We start from the raw sequence: 14,618 nt of genomic DNA, 5'->3' as shown, positions 1-14,618 counted from the left end.
TATGCACAGAATATATCTATACATGCACATGCATAAAACAAACTAATATATATGCACAGAAAAAGTCTGAAAGATCTAAATCCCAGATGAATAGCAATTAGCTCCAGATGATATGAAATCTATTACTCAAATTTTCTATTTTGCTATTTACCTATTCTAACTTGTCTACAACAAATAAAGGCTAAATTTTTTTATTTTTATATTCTACTGAACTGGTTTCAAGAGCAGAATGCTATCCTCATATGATATACCTTTCAAGTTCCACTAAGGGAGAATAATTTTCAAGTTCTCTGCCATTTTCCTACAGTCATCAACATTTTTAGCTACTCTGGTAAACTTATTCTAAACAAAAGGATGTTAAACATGTACTAATTTCATATACACCAACTTTTAGGTACTGCAAATCAAAATCCTTAAAGATTTACCTTCATCATACATTTCCTCTATTAAATAGGCCTCTGCTCGATCTTTCAGAGCATTCACATTGTCAGGTTCCATCTGTAAAACTTCAGAACATATTCGAATAGCTTCAACAGGCTTCTCATCCTACAAATAAATGTGAGAAAATGATTTATGGTTGTTATTCCACATATTAAGTTTTTACATTTCTGGGAACCAATCAAATCTTACCTTAGAAAAACAGTGGCAAATCCTTTCTTTTGAACGAATCGTATATTCAGAAACAGTTGGCTCTGTTTTCATGACAGATTCGTATTTGCTGGTCGCATCTGTGTATCTATGAATGAGCATATCATGATGAGTAACAATGAAATTCTATTTCTAGAGCTAAAGAAAGGACCCTCTACTCTTCACTATATGTTGCTTAATCAATTCAACTGAATGAGCAGGTGGCTTCAAACACTGCTTTTACTTTATTAATCTGCAGCGGCAAAAAAGGCACCTCTGCAATCAACAGTTAGGAGATAAAACACACAATCAAAGGAAATGTGTATGTACAAATCAAAGCATACCTGTGAGTACCAATCAAACTAAATGATTAATTTCTTTTTAAATTTTTATTTATTTATTTACTTAAGAGAGAACACGAGCAGGGGGAGAGGGAGAGGGAGAAGCAGACTCCCTGCTGAGCAGGGAGCCCAACATGGGGCTCGATCCCAGTATCCTGGGATACTGGGATCATGACCTGAACTGAAGGCAGATGCTTAATTGACTGAGCCACCTAGGCACCCCCAAAATGATGAATTTCTTTACAGAAAAATACTCATGATTTTGAAACTGTAAAACACCTTGTGAAAGTCTGACTTACACAGAGCATTTTCAGCAAAACAAAGATCAGGTTTTATTTCTTGGTTACTATACACCTTCATGAACTAACAGAGCCCATTAGCTACATGTTATTTTATATAACAAATGTCAATATTCACAGCTAAGTACAATGTAGTTTCTTGCAGAAGGAAACTGCTTAAATTCTCAGTTTTCTAAGAACAGTAAAAGCTATTTCGGCATTTTTTTAAAAACTAGTGAAAAGTATTAGTCATGTTATATACTAAGTTAATTTCCTCAGCAATGGCAAACGAAAATTTCTATTTTTACACCACTGTAGCACATTATTCCCAAAATGTACTACAATCTTCACATTTAAATGCTGATGAATTAAAACACAGACTTAAATATAACATTTAAAACAGAAGCTATCAATTTTAAAATCATAGCTGGGATATTGTTCTGCAGTTTTTCAAGAGGGTCCAATACTCTCACTGAATCGAGAATACAAAACGTTGCTTTTAGCCTTACAACTACATCTGAAAGTATGATTAGCTAAACCTAAAAAGTTCAATTAGAAAATAACTGCACTTCACTTAAAAAAAAAAAAAGAAGCTAGCTTTTGGAAAAGTGGAACAGGTGTACTCTCCCCAGTTCCTCCAACTACGTACAATTAAATTAAAATACCCAAGGCATTACCTATTTGTAAAAATATGAAAAGACTCAGAAAGAGAAGAAAGTAGACCATTTGAAGACGGCACATTTAGACTGAACTCACCCCAAATGCTGTGTTCTTTTTAATGCTGATATGCTTATGTTTTATGCACACAAATCAAAGTCGTGTCGATAATACAGATGTAATATACTTGTTAATTCTACACTGGGCACTGTGGCTGGGCAGGTAGCTATACTTGTGGGGCTGGGAGCTCAGACACAAGGAGGAAAGAATCCTCGTGTTCACCATTAGTATCTTGGTCAGACCTAAATTCTTCAGTTTCTTCACACCAAACTGGATAAGAAGATACTAATGCATGTTTAGAATTAACTTCCAATTTGCTTAGAATTTGAGGATAATTTTGTGAAAGACAATTGTCAGATTATTGGAAATTTGTTATAATAGAGAAGACATTTTGTCATATAAAATTCATATTTACCTCTTACATTTGTTAGAGACACCGATGCACATAACTTGACTTACATTGATTTTGTTTCATTAATTAAAATAATGGTAAAACTTAAAAAAAAAAAAAAACCAAAAACATAACTAGGGACCTTAGGACCTGAGGGAAACATAATATGGTAAACTTCCTGGGGCTGGGGTTTTTTTTTGGCTTCATATACCTCAGACATGGAGCTGAAAAAGCCAGCAACCCAGAAATGCTAGTGGGTGCAGACAGTTATACCAAAAACCCAGCAAAAGCCAGGTCTCTCAAGCCGAAGAACCTGGGAAGGGCAGCCGAACAAGATGGAAAGCTTTTTGAAAATAACAGCTCTACTCCAGCCAAACCCCACAGGAAAGAAAGTAAGGTCCCTCCCCTACCAAGGCTAGCAGCTCCAGAGGAGAGCCTCAGCTTCCTTCTGTTCTGGTAAGGCTATGACAAGGAGCCCACACCCCTACCAAGGTGTTGTCAGTAGGCCAAGTGGGGAACCAGGACTTTGACCCATGGCTGGAAATAGTGCCCCGAATCCTCAGCTGCTCCCAGCAGTAGTGAGAAGCCCCATAATTGAAGTATCAACGAAGGTCAAGCGGGACACCTCTGCCTCCCCAACAGCAACGAAATGATGCCCACCCCTACTTTGCTGGAACCATGTCAGAAAAAGCCAGCCAAAACAGAAGTTTTAATTTAAAAACAGTCTTACAAAATCACAGTATGCGGGTGTCAATTAAAAACCACGCATCATACCAAGAAACAGTAAGATCTCAAACCGAATGAGAAAAGGGCAGTTCCAACCCCAAAAGGACAGACATTATAACTATCTGACAAGGATCTAAAAGCAGCCGTGCAAACAGCAGCAGTGATACAGACACTCACAGTGAATGAGAGCAACAGGCAGCCTCGGCCTCAGCTACAAAAGAGTAACCAAATGGAACTGAAAAACAGAAAAATCCAAATAACAAGTTCACTGACTATGCTTCAGCAGCAGAATGGAGGTGACCAGATCTGATCAGAAGAACATGAGCTAAGAAAAACGAGCAGAGCTTCAGACACCTGAAGGGCTGTCCAGGAGAGCTAATGTTTCCATCAGCTAGAACCTAGAACAGGAAGGTTGGAAAAGTACCCCAAGAAATAACAGCTGAGGGATCCCTGGGTGGCGCAGCGGTTTGGCGCCTGCCTTTGGCCCAGGGCGCGATCCTGGAGACCCGGGATCAAATCCCACATCGGGCTCCTGGTGCATGGAGCCTGCTTCTCCCTCTGCCTGTGTCTCTGTGCCTCTCTCTCTCCCTCTGTGACTATCATAAATAAATAAAAATTTTAAAAAAAATCTTTTAAAAAAAAAAAAAAAAAGAAATAACAGCTGAACTTCCCAAATGTGACAAGACATAAACCTATGTATTCTAGAAGCTAGTAAACTCCAGATAGGATAAAAACAAAGAAATCCACACCAAGATAGATCAGAAACATGTAAATACTTGAGACAAAGGAAAAAGTCTTGAAAGCAGTCAGAGGAAAATGCCTTATTTTTAGAGGTAAAACCATGAGACTAACAATGATTTCTCTTCAGAAACCACAGAGGGCACAAGAAAATGGTACAGTATTTTTCAGGTGCTGTAACAAAAAGGACGGTTAACCCAGAATCCTATACCACAAGAAGATTTCTATATACTCCGTGTACATGTCTTAGACACCTTAGACACATTATCTTTTACAACATATATGTCTATCTCCCACAGTAATCTAGAAGCTTCTATTTACTGGAGTTCGATTTGTCTGATTTGTCAACATATAGCATAACAACCCATGCTCACCCCATCAAGTGATCCCCTCTGTGCCCGTCACTCAGTCACCCCCCTGCCCCAACCTCCCTTTCCACCACCCCTTGTTCGTTTCCCAGAGTTAGGAGTCTCTCATGTTCTATCACCCTCTCTGATATTTCCCACTTATTTTCTCTCCTTTCCCCTTTATTCCCTTTCACTATTTTTTATATTCCCCAAATGAATGAGACCATATAATGTTTGTCCTTCTCCGACTGACTTACTTCACTCAGCGTAATACCCTCCAATTCCATCCACATTGAAGCAAATGGTGGGTATTTGTTGTTTCTAATGGCTGAGTGATCTTCCATTGTATACATAGACCACATCTTCTTTGTCCATTCATCTTTCGATGGACCCAAGGTTGCTTCCACAGTTTGGCTATTGTGGACATTGCTGCTATAAACACTGGGGTGCAGGTGTCCTGCTGTTTCACTGCATCTGTATCTTTGGAATAAATCCCCAGCAGTGCAATTGCTAGGTGGTAGGGTAGCTCTATTTTTTAACTCTTTGAAGGACCTCCACACGGTTTTCCTGAGTGGCTGCACCAGTTCACATTCCCACCAACAGTGCAGGAGGGTTCCCCTTTCTCCACATCCTCTCCAACATTTGTTTGCTGTCTTGTTACTTTTCCCCATTCTCACTGGTGTGAGGTGGTATCATATTGTGGTTTTGATTTGTATTTCCCTGATGGCCAGTATTGCAGAGCATTTTCTCATGTGCTTGTTGGCCATGTCTATGTCTTCCTCTGTGAGATTTCGGTTTATGTCTTTTGCCCATTTCATGATCGGACTGTTTGTTTCTTTGCTGTTGAGTTTAATAAGTTCTTTATAGATATTAGATACTAGCCTTTATCTGATGTGTCATTTGCAAATATCTTCTCCCATTCTGTAGGTTGTCTTTTAGTTTTATTGACTGTTTCTTTTCCTGTGCAGAAGCTTTTTATCTTAAGTCCCAACAGTTCATTTTTGTTTTTGTTTCCCTTACCTTCCTAGATGTATCTTGCAAGAAGATACTGTGGCCAAGTTCAAGAAGGGTGTTGTCCTGTGTTCTCCTCTAGGATTTTAATGGATTCTTGTCTCCCATTTAGATGTTTCATCCATTTTGAGTTTTCTTTGTGTATGGAATAAGAGAATGGTCTAGTTTCATTCTTCTGCAGGTGGCTGTCCAATTTTTCCAGCACCATTTATTGAAGAGACTGTCTTTTTTCCAGTGGATAGTCTTTCCTACTTTGTTAAATATTAGTTGACCATAGAGTTGAGGGCCCATTCCTGGGTTCTCTATTCTGTTCCACTGATCTATGTGTCTGTTTTTGTGCCAGTACCACACTGTCTTGATGACCACAGCTTTGAAATCTGGCATTGTGATGCCCCCGGCTGCAGTTTCTTTTTCAGTATTCCCCTGGCTATTCAGGGTCTTTTCTGATTCCACATAAACTCTCTGAAGAAAGTCCATGATGTTTTTATAGGGATTGCATTAAATGTGTAAATTGCCCTGGATAGCATTGACATTTTCACAATATTAATTCTTCCAATCCATGAGCATGGAATATTTTTCCATCTCTTTGTGTCCTCCTCAATTTCTTTCAGAAGTGTTCTGTAGTTTTTAGGGTATAGATCCTTTACCTATTTGGGTAAGTTTATTCCTAGGTATCTTATGCTTTTGGGTGCAATTGTAAGTGGGATTGACTCCTTAATTTCTATTTCTTCAGTCTCATTATGCGTATAGAAATATCACTGATTTCTGAGCATTGATTTTGTATCCTGCCACACTGCTGAATTGCTGTATGAGTTCTAGCAATCTTGAGGTGGAGTCTTTTGGGTTTTCTATGTACAGTATCATGTTATCTGCAAAGAGGGAGAGTTTGACTTCTTTGTGAATTTGAAATCCTTTTATTTCTTTTTGTTGCCTGATTGCTGAGGCTAGGACTTCCAGTACTATGTTGAATAGCAGTGGTGAGAGTGGACATCCCTGTCTTGTTCCTGATCTTAGGGGAAAGGCTCCCAGTGCTTCCCCATTGAGAATGATATTTGCAAAAAAAAAAGAGAGAGAGAGAGAGAAAGAATGATATTTGCTGTGGGCTTTTCATAGATGGGTTTTAAGATGCTGAGGAATGTTCCCTCTATCCCTACATTCTGAAGAGTTTTGATCAGGAATGGATGCTGTATTTTGTCAAATGCTTTCTCTGCATCTATTGAGAGGATCATATGGTTCTTGTTTTTTCTTTTGTTGATATGATCTATCGCGTTGATTGCTTTACGAGTGTTGAACCAGCCTTGCATCCCAGGTATAAATCTCACTTGGTCATGGTGAATAATATTCCTAACGTACTATTGGATCCTCTTGGCTAGTATTTTGTTGAGAATTATTGCATCCCTGTTCATCAGGGATATTGGTCTATAATTCTCCTTTTTGGTGGGGTCTTTGGTTTTGGAATTAAGGTGATGCTGGCCTCATAAAATGAGTTTGGAAGTCTTCCGTCCCTTTCTATCTTTCAGAACAGCTTTAGTAGAATAGGTTGTTTCTTCTTTAAACGTTTGATAGAATTCCCCTGGGAAGCCATTTGGCCCTGGACTTTTGTGTCTTGGGAGGTTTTTGATGACTGCTTCAATTTCCTCCCTGGTTATTGGCCTGTTCAGGTTTTCTACTTCTTCCTGTTCCAGTTTTGGTAGTTTGTGGTTTTTCAGAAATGTGTCCATTTCTTCTTTCCAGATTGCCTAATTTATTGGCATACAGCTGCTTATGTTTTTAAAATCGTTTGTATTTCCTTGGTATTGGTTGTGATCTCTCCTTTTCCATTCGTGATTTTATTAATTTGAGTCTTTTTTTGTTTTTAATAAGGCTGGCTAATGATTTATCTATCTTATTAATTCTTTCAAAGAACCAACTCCTGGTTTTGTTGATCTGTTCTACAGTTCTGGTCTCTATTTCATTGAGTTCTGCTCGAATCTTTATTAACTCTCTTCTTCTGCTGGGTGTAGGTTTGTTTTTTGTTTTTGTTTTTGTTTTTGTTTTTGTTTTGTTTTGTTTTGTTTTTTGGGTGTAGGTTTTATTTGTTGTTCTTTCTCTAGATCCTTTAGGTGCGAGGTTAGCTTATGTTTTGAGTTTTTTCCAATTTTTTGAGGGATGCTTGTATTGCAATGTATTTCCCTTTTAGGACTGCTTTTGAAAAAAAAAAAAAAAAAAAAAAAAGGACTGCTTTTGCTGTATCCCAAAGATTCTGAATAGTTGTTATCTTCATCTTCATTAGTTTTCATGAATCTTTTCAGTTCTTCTCTAATTTCCTGGTTGACCCTTTCATCAGGATGCTCTTTAACCTCCACGTGTTTGAGTTTCTTCCAAATTTCTTCTTGTGATTGAGCAAGTTTCAAAGCATTATGGTCTGAAAATATGCAGGGGACAATCCCAATATTTTGGTATCAGTTGAGACCTGATTTGTGACCCAGTATGCGGTCTATTCTGGACAAAGTTCCATGCAACTTGAGAAGAATGTGTATTCAGTTGCATTTGGATGTAAAGTTCTGTAAATATCTGTGAAATCCATCTGTTCCAGTGTATCATTTAAAACTCTTGTTTCTTTGGAGATGTGCTTAGAATATCTGTCATTTGCAGAAAGTGCCATGTTGAAGTCTCCCAGTATTAGTGTATTATTATCTAAGTATGTCTTTACTTTGGTTATTAATTGATATACTTGGCAGCTCCCACATTAAGGGCATAAATATTCATGATTGTTAGGTTCTCTTGTTGGATAGATCCTTTAAGTTTGATATAGTGTCCCTCTTCATCTGTTACTACAGTCTTTGGGATAAACTTTAATTTATCTGATTCGAGGATTCCTACCCCTGCTTTCTTTTGAGGATTATTTGAATGGTAAATGGTTCTCCAACCTTTCATTTTTTAATCTGTAGGTGTCCTTACTTCTAAAATGAGTCTCTTGCAGAAGCTTCTTAAGACCAAAAACTATGTCATATTCATTTCTGTGCCCCTACTATATTGTCAATACCTGACACAGGAGATACTCAATAAATATTTAGTGAAATATAAATATATACACTGATAAGAATACTATGCAGTTACTATAATTTATATTTGCCTTATTTTTAAAAACGTATATTTGTAGTAATTTTGCCAAGGCCAATGCTATCTAAGATACTATATCTTCAATGGCTAATGAATAGAAGAGCAAGGAGTTCAATTGTTCTTTTGTGCCCAGAAAAGACATATAAGGGAGGTTGCACAGTGCAACCAGCATGTTCTTACCTGCCATCTCTGATGAGCTCTTCAGCTGACTCGATTAGTTTATTCAGTTTCTTTACTTGTTTATAGTGTGCAAAACACCTTTTATGATCCTGGTCAAGTTTAAGACATTCACGAACTTCGCTGTTCACGTATTTAAAAAGAGGAAAATACCCCGAGTCAAAAAAATCAATGAGTAGTCTTCCATACCAAATACAGAAATCACAAAAGGTATTTTTTGTAACAATTAAACAAAATACACAGACTTGATAATTTACCAAACACTTTTACATATGTCATTGTTGTCCACATGTATTAATTCAAATTAAAATGATTTAAGTAGATTATACATTAAACACCCCATTTTGCTTCTGCAAATATAGTATCTCTCCTATTTAATAAACATAGCTCATGAAAATAAACTATATAGAAACAGAGTAACTTAGGGATAACACAAAATATATAAGTAGGTAAAGAATGTAAAAACAGCCTTAGCCACAGTTTTAATTTAAAATTAAAAAGAAAATGGGATTAATATCATACTGCCAACAATAAAAAGTTGATGAGATGTGCATGTGTCACTAGAACTGACCTGAGGGACAGTTCGTGGTCTCCTAGTTGATAGTACAGTGTGCTAATTTTATAAAAAGCCTCAGTATTATCATTCTTCAATTTTGATGCAGCTTTTAAGTCACTTATTGCTTTCCTAGGTTCCCCTTCTTTTATGAAACATTCAGCTCGAAGTTCCCGTAGTTCTGCATCCCAAACACAAACCTTAAGAAACAAGAGAACTAGACTTTAAGAAACAGCAAGCTATGCACACTCATACTTACATCCCACATATTTATCAACCTGAAACCATCTTCTGTTAATGTGATTTCCATACTGTAAATAGTATTAAAAAATGATACTATTTATTTTTTGACAAAAATAAGAATACATGGCATTACTATTAAAAGGTTGTTCCCAGTGAAGCATATCTGATTTTGAAAAGAATATTCTATAATCAGATTTTTGTACTTAATCAACAATTCTAATCTCTAGTCTCAAAAAAAAAAATCTAGGTTCCACATCTGCAAAATATTTCTGTTCTAATAACTAAACAGAATTCTTTTATAAATTATTGTCTCTTTGATTAATTTCAAATCCTCATATCACAAAAAGAAAGAAAAGAGGAAAACAATGAGGGAAGGCTGAAGCTTTATCATGTCTACTTTATCAAAAAGTCAACAATGTTCATAAATATACTAGTATTCTCCAAAATGTAAGCCAAAGTCCACCAACAAAGCCTGTGGACTTATCTTTTACCTATCTCTTAGAGTTGTTCTTTCTAAAATCATGTCAACTTTTCACATACATTAAAATATCAAAATCAACACTGTACATTAATTAAATATCTTGTATAATAAGCTAGGTCAAAATGGATAGTCTAACTACTGGAAGGTAAATATTATAACTTTATATTTCCTTAATAAAGCATTAACAAAATAATAAAAAATTAGTTCTACTGGACATCACATAATTTCCCCTACAAAATTATCAAAGAAGCACCTACTGTACATACAAGTTTACTGCCAAGATTAAGTGAAACAATGTATCAAAGTCCTATGAAAATGATAAACATGAATTAGAGTTGCCTCTACTTGAATATTTTAGTAGACTTTCTTCTGAAACCATCTGTCACTAAGTCCTACAGAGGAAAGAAAACTATAGACTTAGGTTTCCTATCAAGAACTCCGGATCTTGTCAACTCTTCATCTGTTTCTTCTCTAGAAACTCTTCATTCTAAATACTCCATCTTTGCCACAAACATTATTTTTCCTTTTCCTTCAACTTTCATCTTTTACCCCATTACTAACCTCTAGAGTTCTCTCCCCACCCCACAAAATGTAAAAGCAAACAAAAGTAGCAAAGCCAGAAATATATAAAAATATTTAACTCTTACTCCACAGCACATTCGGTACATTTACCGAAAACTTCAGTTCCAAATTTTGTACTAAATAAACACCATCTTTTTACCTTAGAGCGAAAAGCCCAAAGACCAATCTGATTTTATCCTATTTAGGTTTCTTGTAATACTTAACATGTCAAAGTGTATACATGCCTTAGAGTAAAAAGCAGTATGTGTCAGGCCTGCCAGCCGCAATGTCTAAGAAACTTACCTCTAAAATTTTATCAAGGAAGGTTATAGCAGCAGTATAATCTGAGCTCTCGAAAGCATCAAGTGCTTGGGAACGCAAACGCTGCATTTCATCTGATTTCACAATCTGGGACTGGGCTTCCTTTTCTTCGTTTTCACTTGGGTTAGATTTGAGCTATAAGAATGAGAAATTAAGCAGGGTTTTAATTTTTTTAATCTCTTAAATCTAATATCCACAGTACACACAAGTACACACCTCGTTCTGACTATTTTAAATCCATACGTTCACTGAGGGAAAGGGTGAAGACGCTGGCCAAACTGGCTTGTCCCAGGTCTTGCGCCTCAGGGCTGACCAGTGGGAGGGCATCTTTACTTCCACTCGTACAGTACACAGGAGCGAGCTGGAAGCTGGGGGCAACAGACCTGCGTCACCCACACCTTACCAGGAATGTGAAAGGGCAGAGAAGAGTGCAGAACGCAATCTCCCCTCACCCTTAGACACAGCTCGGCAGGGTAATGTGTGTTTCATGTATTCTGCCTTCTAGCTCTACTTCCTAAATATGTATTTTTAAATATAAAATTATTTTATGAAAATAATGAAAAACAGGGAAACTGAAAGGAGGGCATGTTTTTTAGAGGTTACAGGACAAAAATTTGATATCAGAAGAGCTAAGGTGTAACGAGAAACGAAGAATTTATGGGGAAAGATGAGAGAGTAATACCTTATACTGAAAGATTTATAATGGAGTTTTAAGAGGTCTACACATTTTCTTGCTTTTTAAATAACTTTATTATGGTATAATTCATACTGTAAAATTCATGTGACTGTGCATATCTGATTTTTAACAAATTTACCAAGTATGCACCTACTACCACAGTTTTAGACCATCTCTAACAACCTTTTAGGATCCCTTGTGTCTGCTTATGGTTCATTCCCACTCCCAGCCCAGCCTTGGCCACAGTGACTCTTAACAATTTCTCCCACCAAATGGAAAAGTCTTAAGCTTAATGGCTTAGAGAACTTGGATGCCCACATTAAAAAGCTCTGATTTAGGGGCAGCCCGGGTGGCTCAGCGGTTTAGCACCACCTTTGGTCCGGGGCGGGATCCTAGAGACCCGGGATCGAGTCCCACGTCGGGCTCCCTGCATGGAGCCTGCTTCTCCCTCTCTCTGTATCTCTAATAAATAAATAAAATCTTTTAAAAAATTAAAATAAAAAAGCTCTGACTTAGGCAAGGGGGGACTATTTTCCTGGTTATTAGAGTTTCTGTGTAATAATTTCTGAAATCTAATATTCTTACTGAGATAGGAATTGTAACTGATAGCTTCCAATTCTGGGTGAGTTGCAGCCAATGGTATATTATTTATAGAATGTCTCTCCTTCAACTGACTAATCATACTGCTCCTCCTTTTAGCTAAAAAAAACACCCCCACTAGCTACCTGGTAGTAGAGAACACTCCAAATAACAAATGTCAAGAATATTATTTCTGAGTAGAGGCTCCATATTTCTCCATTTTGTTTTTAAGTTACCTTAGGTATTGTTTTGTCTATTTAACCATTGGCTTCTGAAGGAATGGATAAGACTTCAAGTATTCACAGGTAACTAGGAATTAACAACTTCAGCTTGCTCTGAGGAGGACCGGCCCTGCATGACTGAATTACTCAGCTCAAAGGGGTTGCTGTAAGGCCATGGCATGCTTATCTAGGATTCTTTTATCATCCTCAGGATGGTCTTGAACACTTCTGGCAGACCACATTGGAAAAAGGATAAATGTGTATGTCACTTTGCTCTGGGTAAAGGTAATTGATTACTTGTTTCCTATATGTACACTATAGCTCCTTTTTGAATAGAATACATAAGAATGTATTAGAGATCACCTCTTCTTAATGGAATTTGCATCTCTTTTTTCTCAAATGCTAGAGTCTAATCTCTACCACACGATGTTTCTTGTTAGAAGGTGAGAGCAGGGAAAGCTCTAAAGTTTGCAGTTGAGGATGGAGGGTTCAACTTCCCTCAGTGCTCAAACAATGGGAATGGGAAAAGGGAAGTGAGGTCAGGTCCTCTGGACCTCTCCGAGGATAGAGGAAGCTAGGAGGAGAGGGAGGGGGTTCTTACAAGAAAGTAAGAAAGGAGTCTGAGAAACAAACTACAGACTTATAACCCTGAGTGAGGAGTTTCAAAGTGAGTTAAGTGAGATGAACATTTTCACTCTTACCACAGGTTGGAGACTCCTCTCAAGATATTTACATGTGGGAAGAGTAGGGTCCCCAAATCACCTGTCCCCACCAATTACCTAGATAATATTCAAATCATCCTGAAAATCTACGAATTCGGCCTGAGATTTAAAGAGAGAACACCTGGAATGCTACAGTGAGAAGAGTTCACGCTTCTATCAAGGTAGGAAGACGGGGAAAAAGAAATAAAGACACAAAAGGCCTCCAAGGGGGAGGGGCCCCACGAGGAGCCGGGCTAAGGCTGGGGCGAGTGTCCCCAGGACAGGAAAGCCCCGCCCTGGAGAAGCAGGACCTTGCAGGGAGTTAGAGCAGGACTCCAGGAGGGCGGGGATGTCCTCAGGCTCCCTGGGACACTAACAGACACCTGCGCCCCAGGAGAGTGCGCCGAGCTCCCTAAGGGCTGCAGCGCGCACGGCGTGACCCGGAGCAGCTCGGGGGGGGCTCGGGGGCGGCTCCGCGGAGGGGCTGCCGGGCGGGAGCAGCTCGGGGGGGGCTCGGGGGCGGCTCCGCGGAGGGGCTGCGGGGCGGGAGCAGCTCGGGGGGGGCTCGGGGGCGGCTCCGCGGAGGGGGCTGCGGGGCGGGAGCGCGAATCCAACAGCGCAGACCCCGGCACAGGGCGCAGGGACACAGCCCAGGATCCGGCCTCCCCCGGATCAGGCAGAGGCCGGGAGGGCCCAGGACCCCAAGGACGCTCCTGCCCCAGCTGAGCAGATCAGCAGCCCCGCCCCGGAGCCTCCAGGCCTTGCAGAGGAGAGCTCCGGGGTTACTGTGGGAGCTGACTCCAGGGCTCCAGAGCTGGCCCCGCCACTGCGGTTGTTCCTCCAGGGGCCTCACGGGGTGAACAACCCCCACTGAGCCCTGCACCAGGAAGGGGGCAGAGCAGCTCCCCCAAGTGCTAACACCTGAAAATCAGCACAACAGGCCCCTCCCCCAGAAGACCAACTAGATGGACAAGTTCCAGGGGAAGTCAAGGGACTTAAAGTATACAGAATCAGAAGATGCTCCCCCGTGTTTTTTTTTTCCCCCTTTTTGATTTGTTTCCTTCCCCCACCGTTTTTTTCCCTTTCTTTTTCTTTCTTTTTCTTTTTTTCTTTTTTTCTTCCTTTTTTCTTTTTCTCTTTTCTTTCCTTCTTTCTCTCCTTTTTCTCCTTTTCCCAGTACAACTTGTTTTTGGCCACTGCACTGCGCAAAATGACTAGAAGGAAAACCTCACCTCAAAAGAAAGAATCAGAAACAGTCCTCTCTCCCACAAGGTTACAAAATCTGGATTACAATTCAATGTCAGAAAGCCAATTCAGAAGCACTATTATACAGCTACTGGTGGCTCTAGAAAAAAGCATAAAGGACTCAAGAGACTTCATGACTGCAGAATTTAGAGCTAATCAGGCAGAAATTAAAAATCAATTGAATGAGATGCAATCCAAACTAGAAGTCCTAACGACGAGGGTTAACAAGGTGGAAGAACGAGTGAGTGACATAGAAGACAAGTTGATGGCAGAGAGGGAAACTGAGGAAAAAAGAGACAAACAATTAAAAGACCATGAAGATAGATTAAGGGAAATAAATGACAGTCTGAGGAAGAAAAACCTACGTTTAATTGGGGTTCCCGAGGGTGCCGAAAGGGACAGAGGGCCAGAATATGTATTTGAACAATTCATAGCTGAAAACTTTCCTAATCTGGGAAGGGAAACAGGCATTCAGATCCAGGAAATAGAGAGATCCCCCCCTAAAATCAATAAAAACCATTCAACACCTCGACATTTAATAGTTAAGCTTGCAAATTCCAAAGATAAAGAGAAGATCCTTAA

General features: G+C 39.1%; 1 protein-coding gene across 1 annotated transcript in view; it reads right to left on the bottom strand.

Annotated features, from left to right (window-relative positions):
* DNAJC3 (DnaJ heat shock protein family (Hsp40) member C3) overlaps window positions 1-14,618 on the bottom strand; it is a 92,057-nt gene that overhangs the window by 20,755 nt on the left and 56,684 nt on the right. Inside the window, exons 5-9 of the mRNA XM_038569878.1 lie at window positions 10,597-10,749; window positions 9,027-9,208; window positions 8,459-8,578; window positions 631-736; window positions 426-546 (exon numbers count right to left, since the gene is read on the bottom strand). Of these exons, the coding sequence (XP_038425806.1) occupies window positions 426-546; window positions 631-736; window positions 8,459-8,578; window positions 9,027-9,208; window positions 10,597-10,749 (682 nt within the window). The remainder of the gene's footprint in view (window positions 1-425; window positions 547-630; window positions 737-8,458; window positions 8,579-9,026; window positions 9,209-10,596; window positions 10,750-14,618) is intronic.

This window comes from Canis lupus, chromosome 22, assembly GCF_011100685.1.
Source record: "Canis lupus familiaris isolate Mischka breed German Shepherd chromosome 22, alternate assembly UU_Cfam_GSD_1.0, whole genome shotgun sequence".
Lineage (NCBI taxonomy): Eukaryota > Metazoa > Chordata > Mammalia > Carnivora > Canidae > Canis > Canis lupus.
The sequence above is the reverse complement of the archived record's forward strand: the minus strand, read 5'-3'. Positions and strand labels throughout refer to the sequence as shown.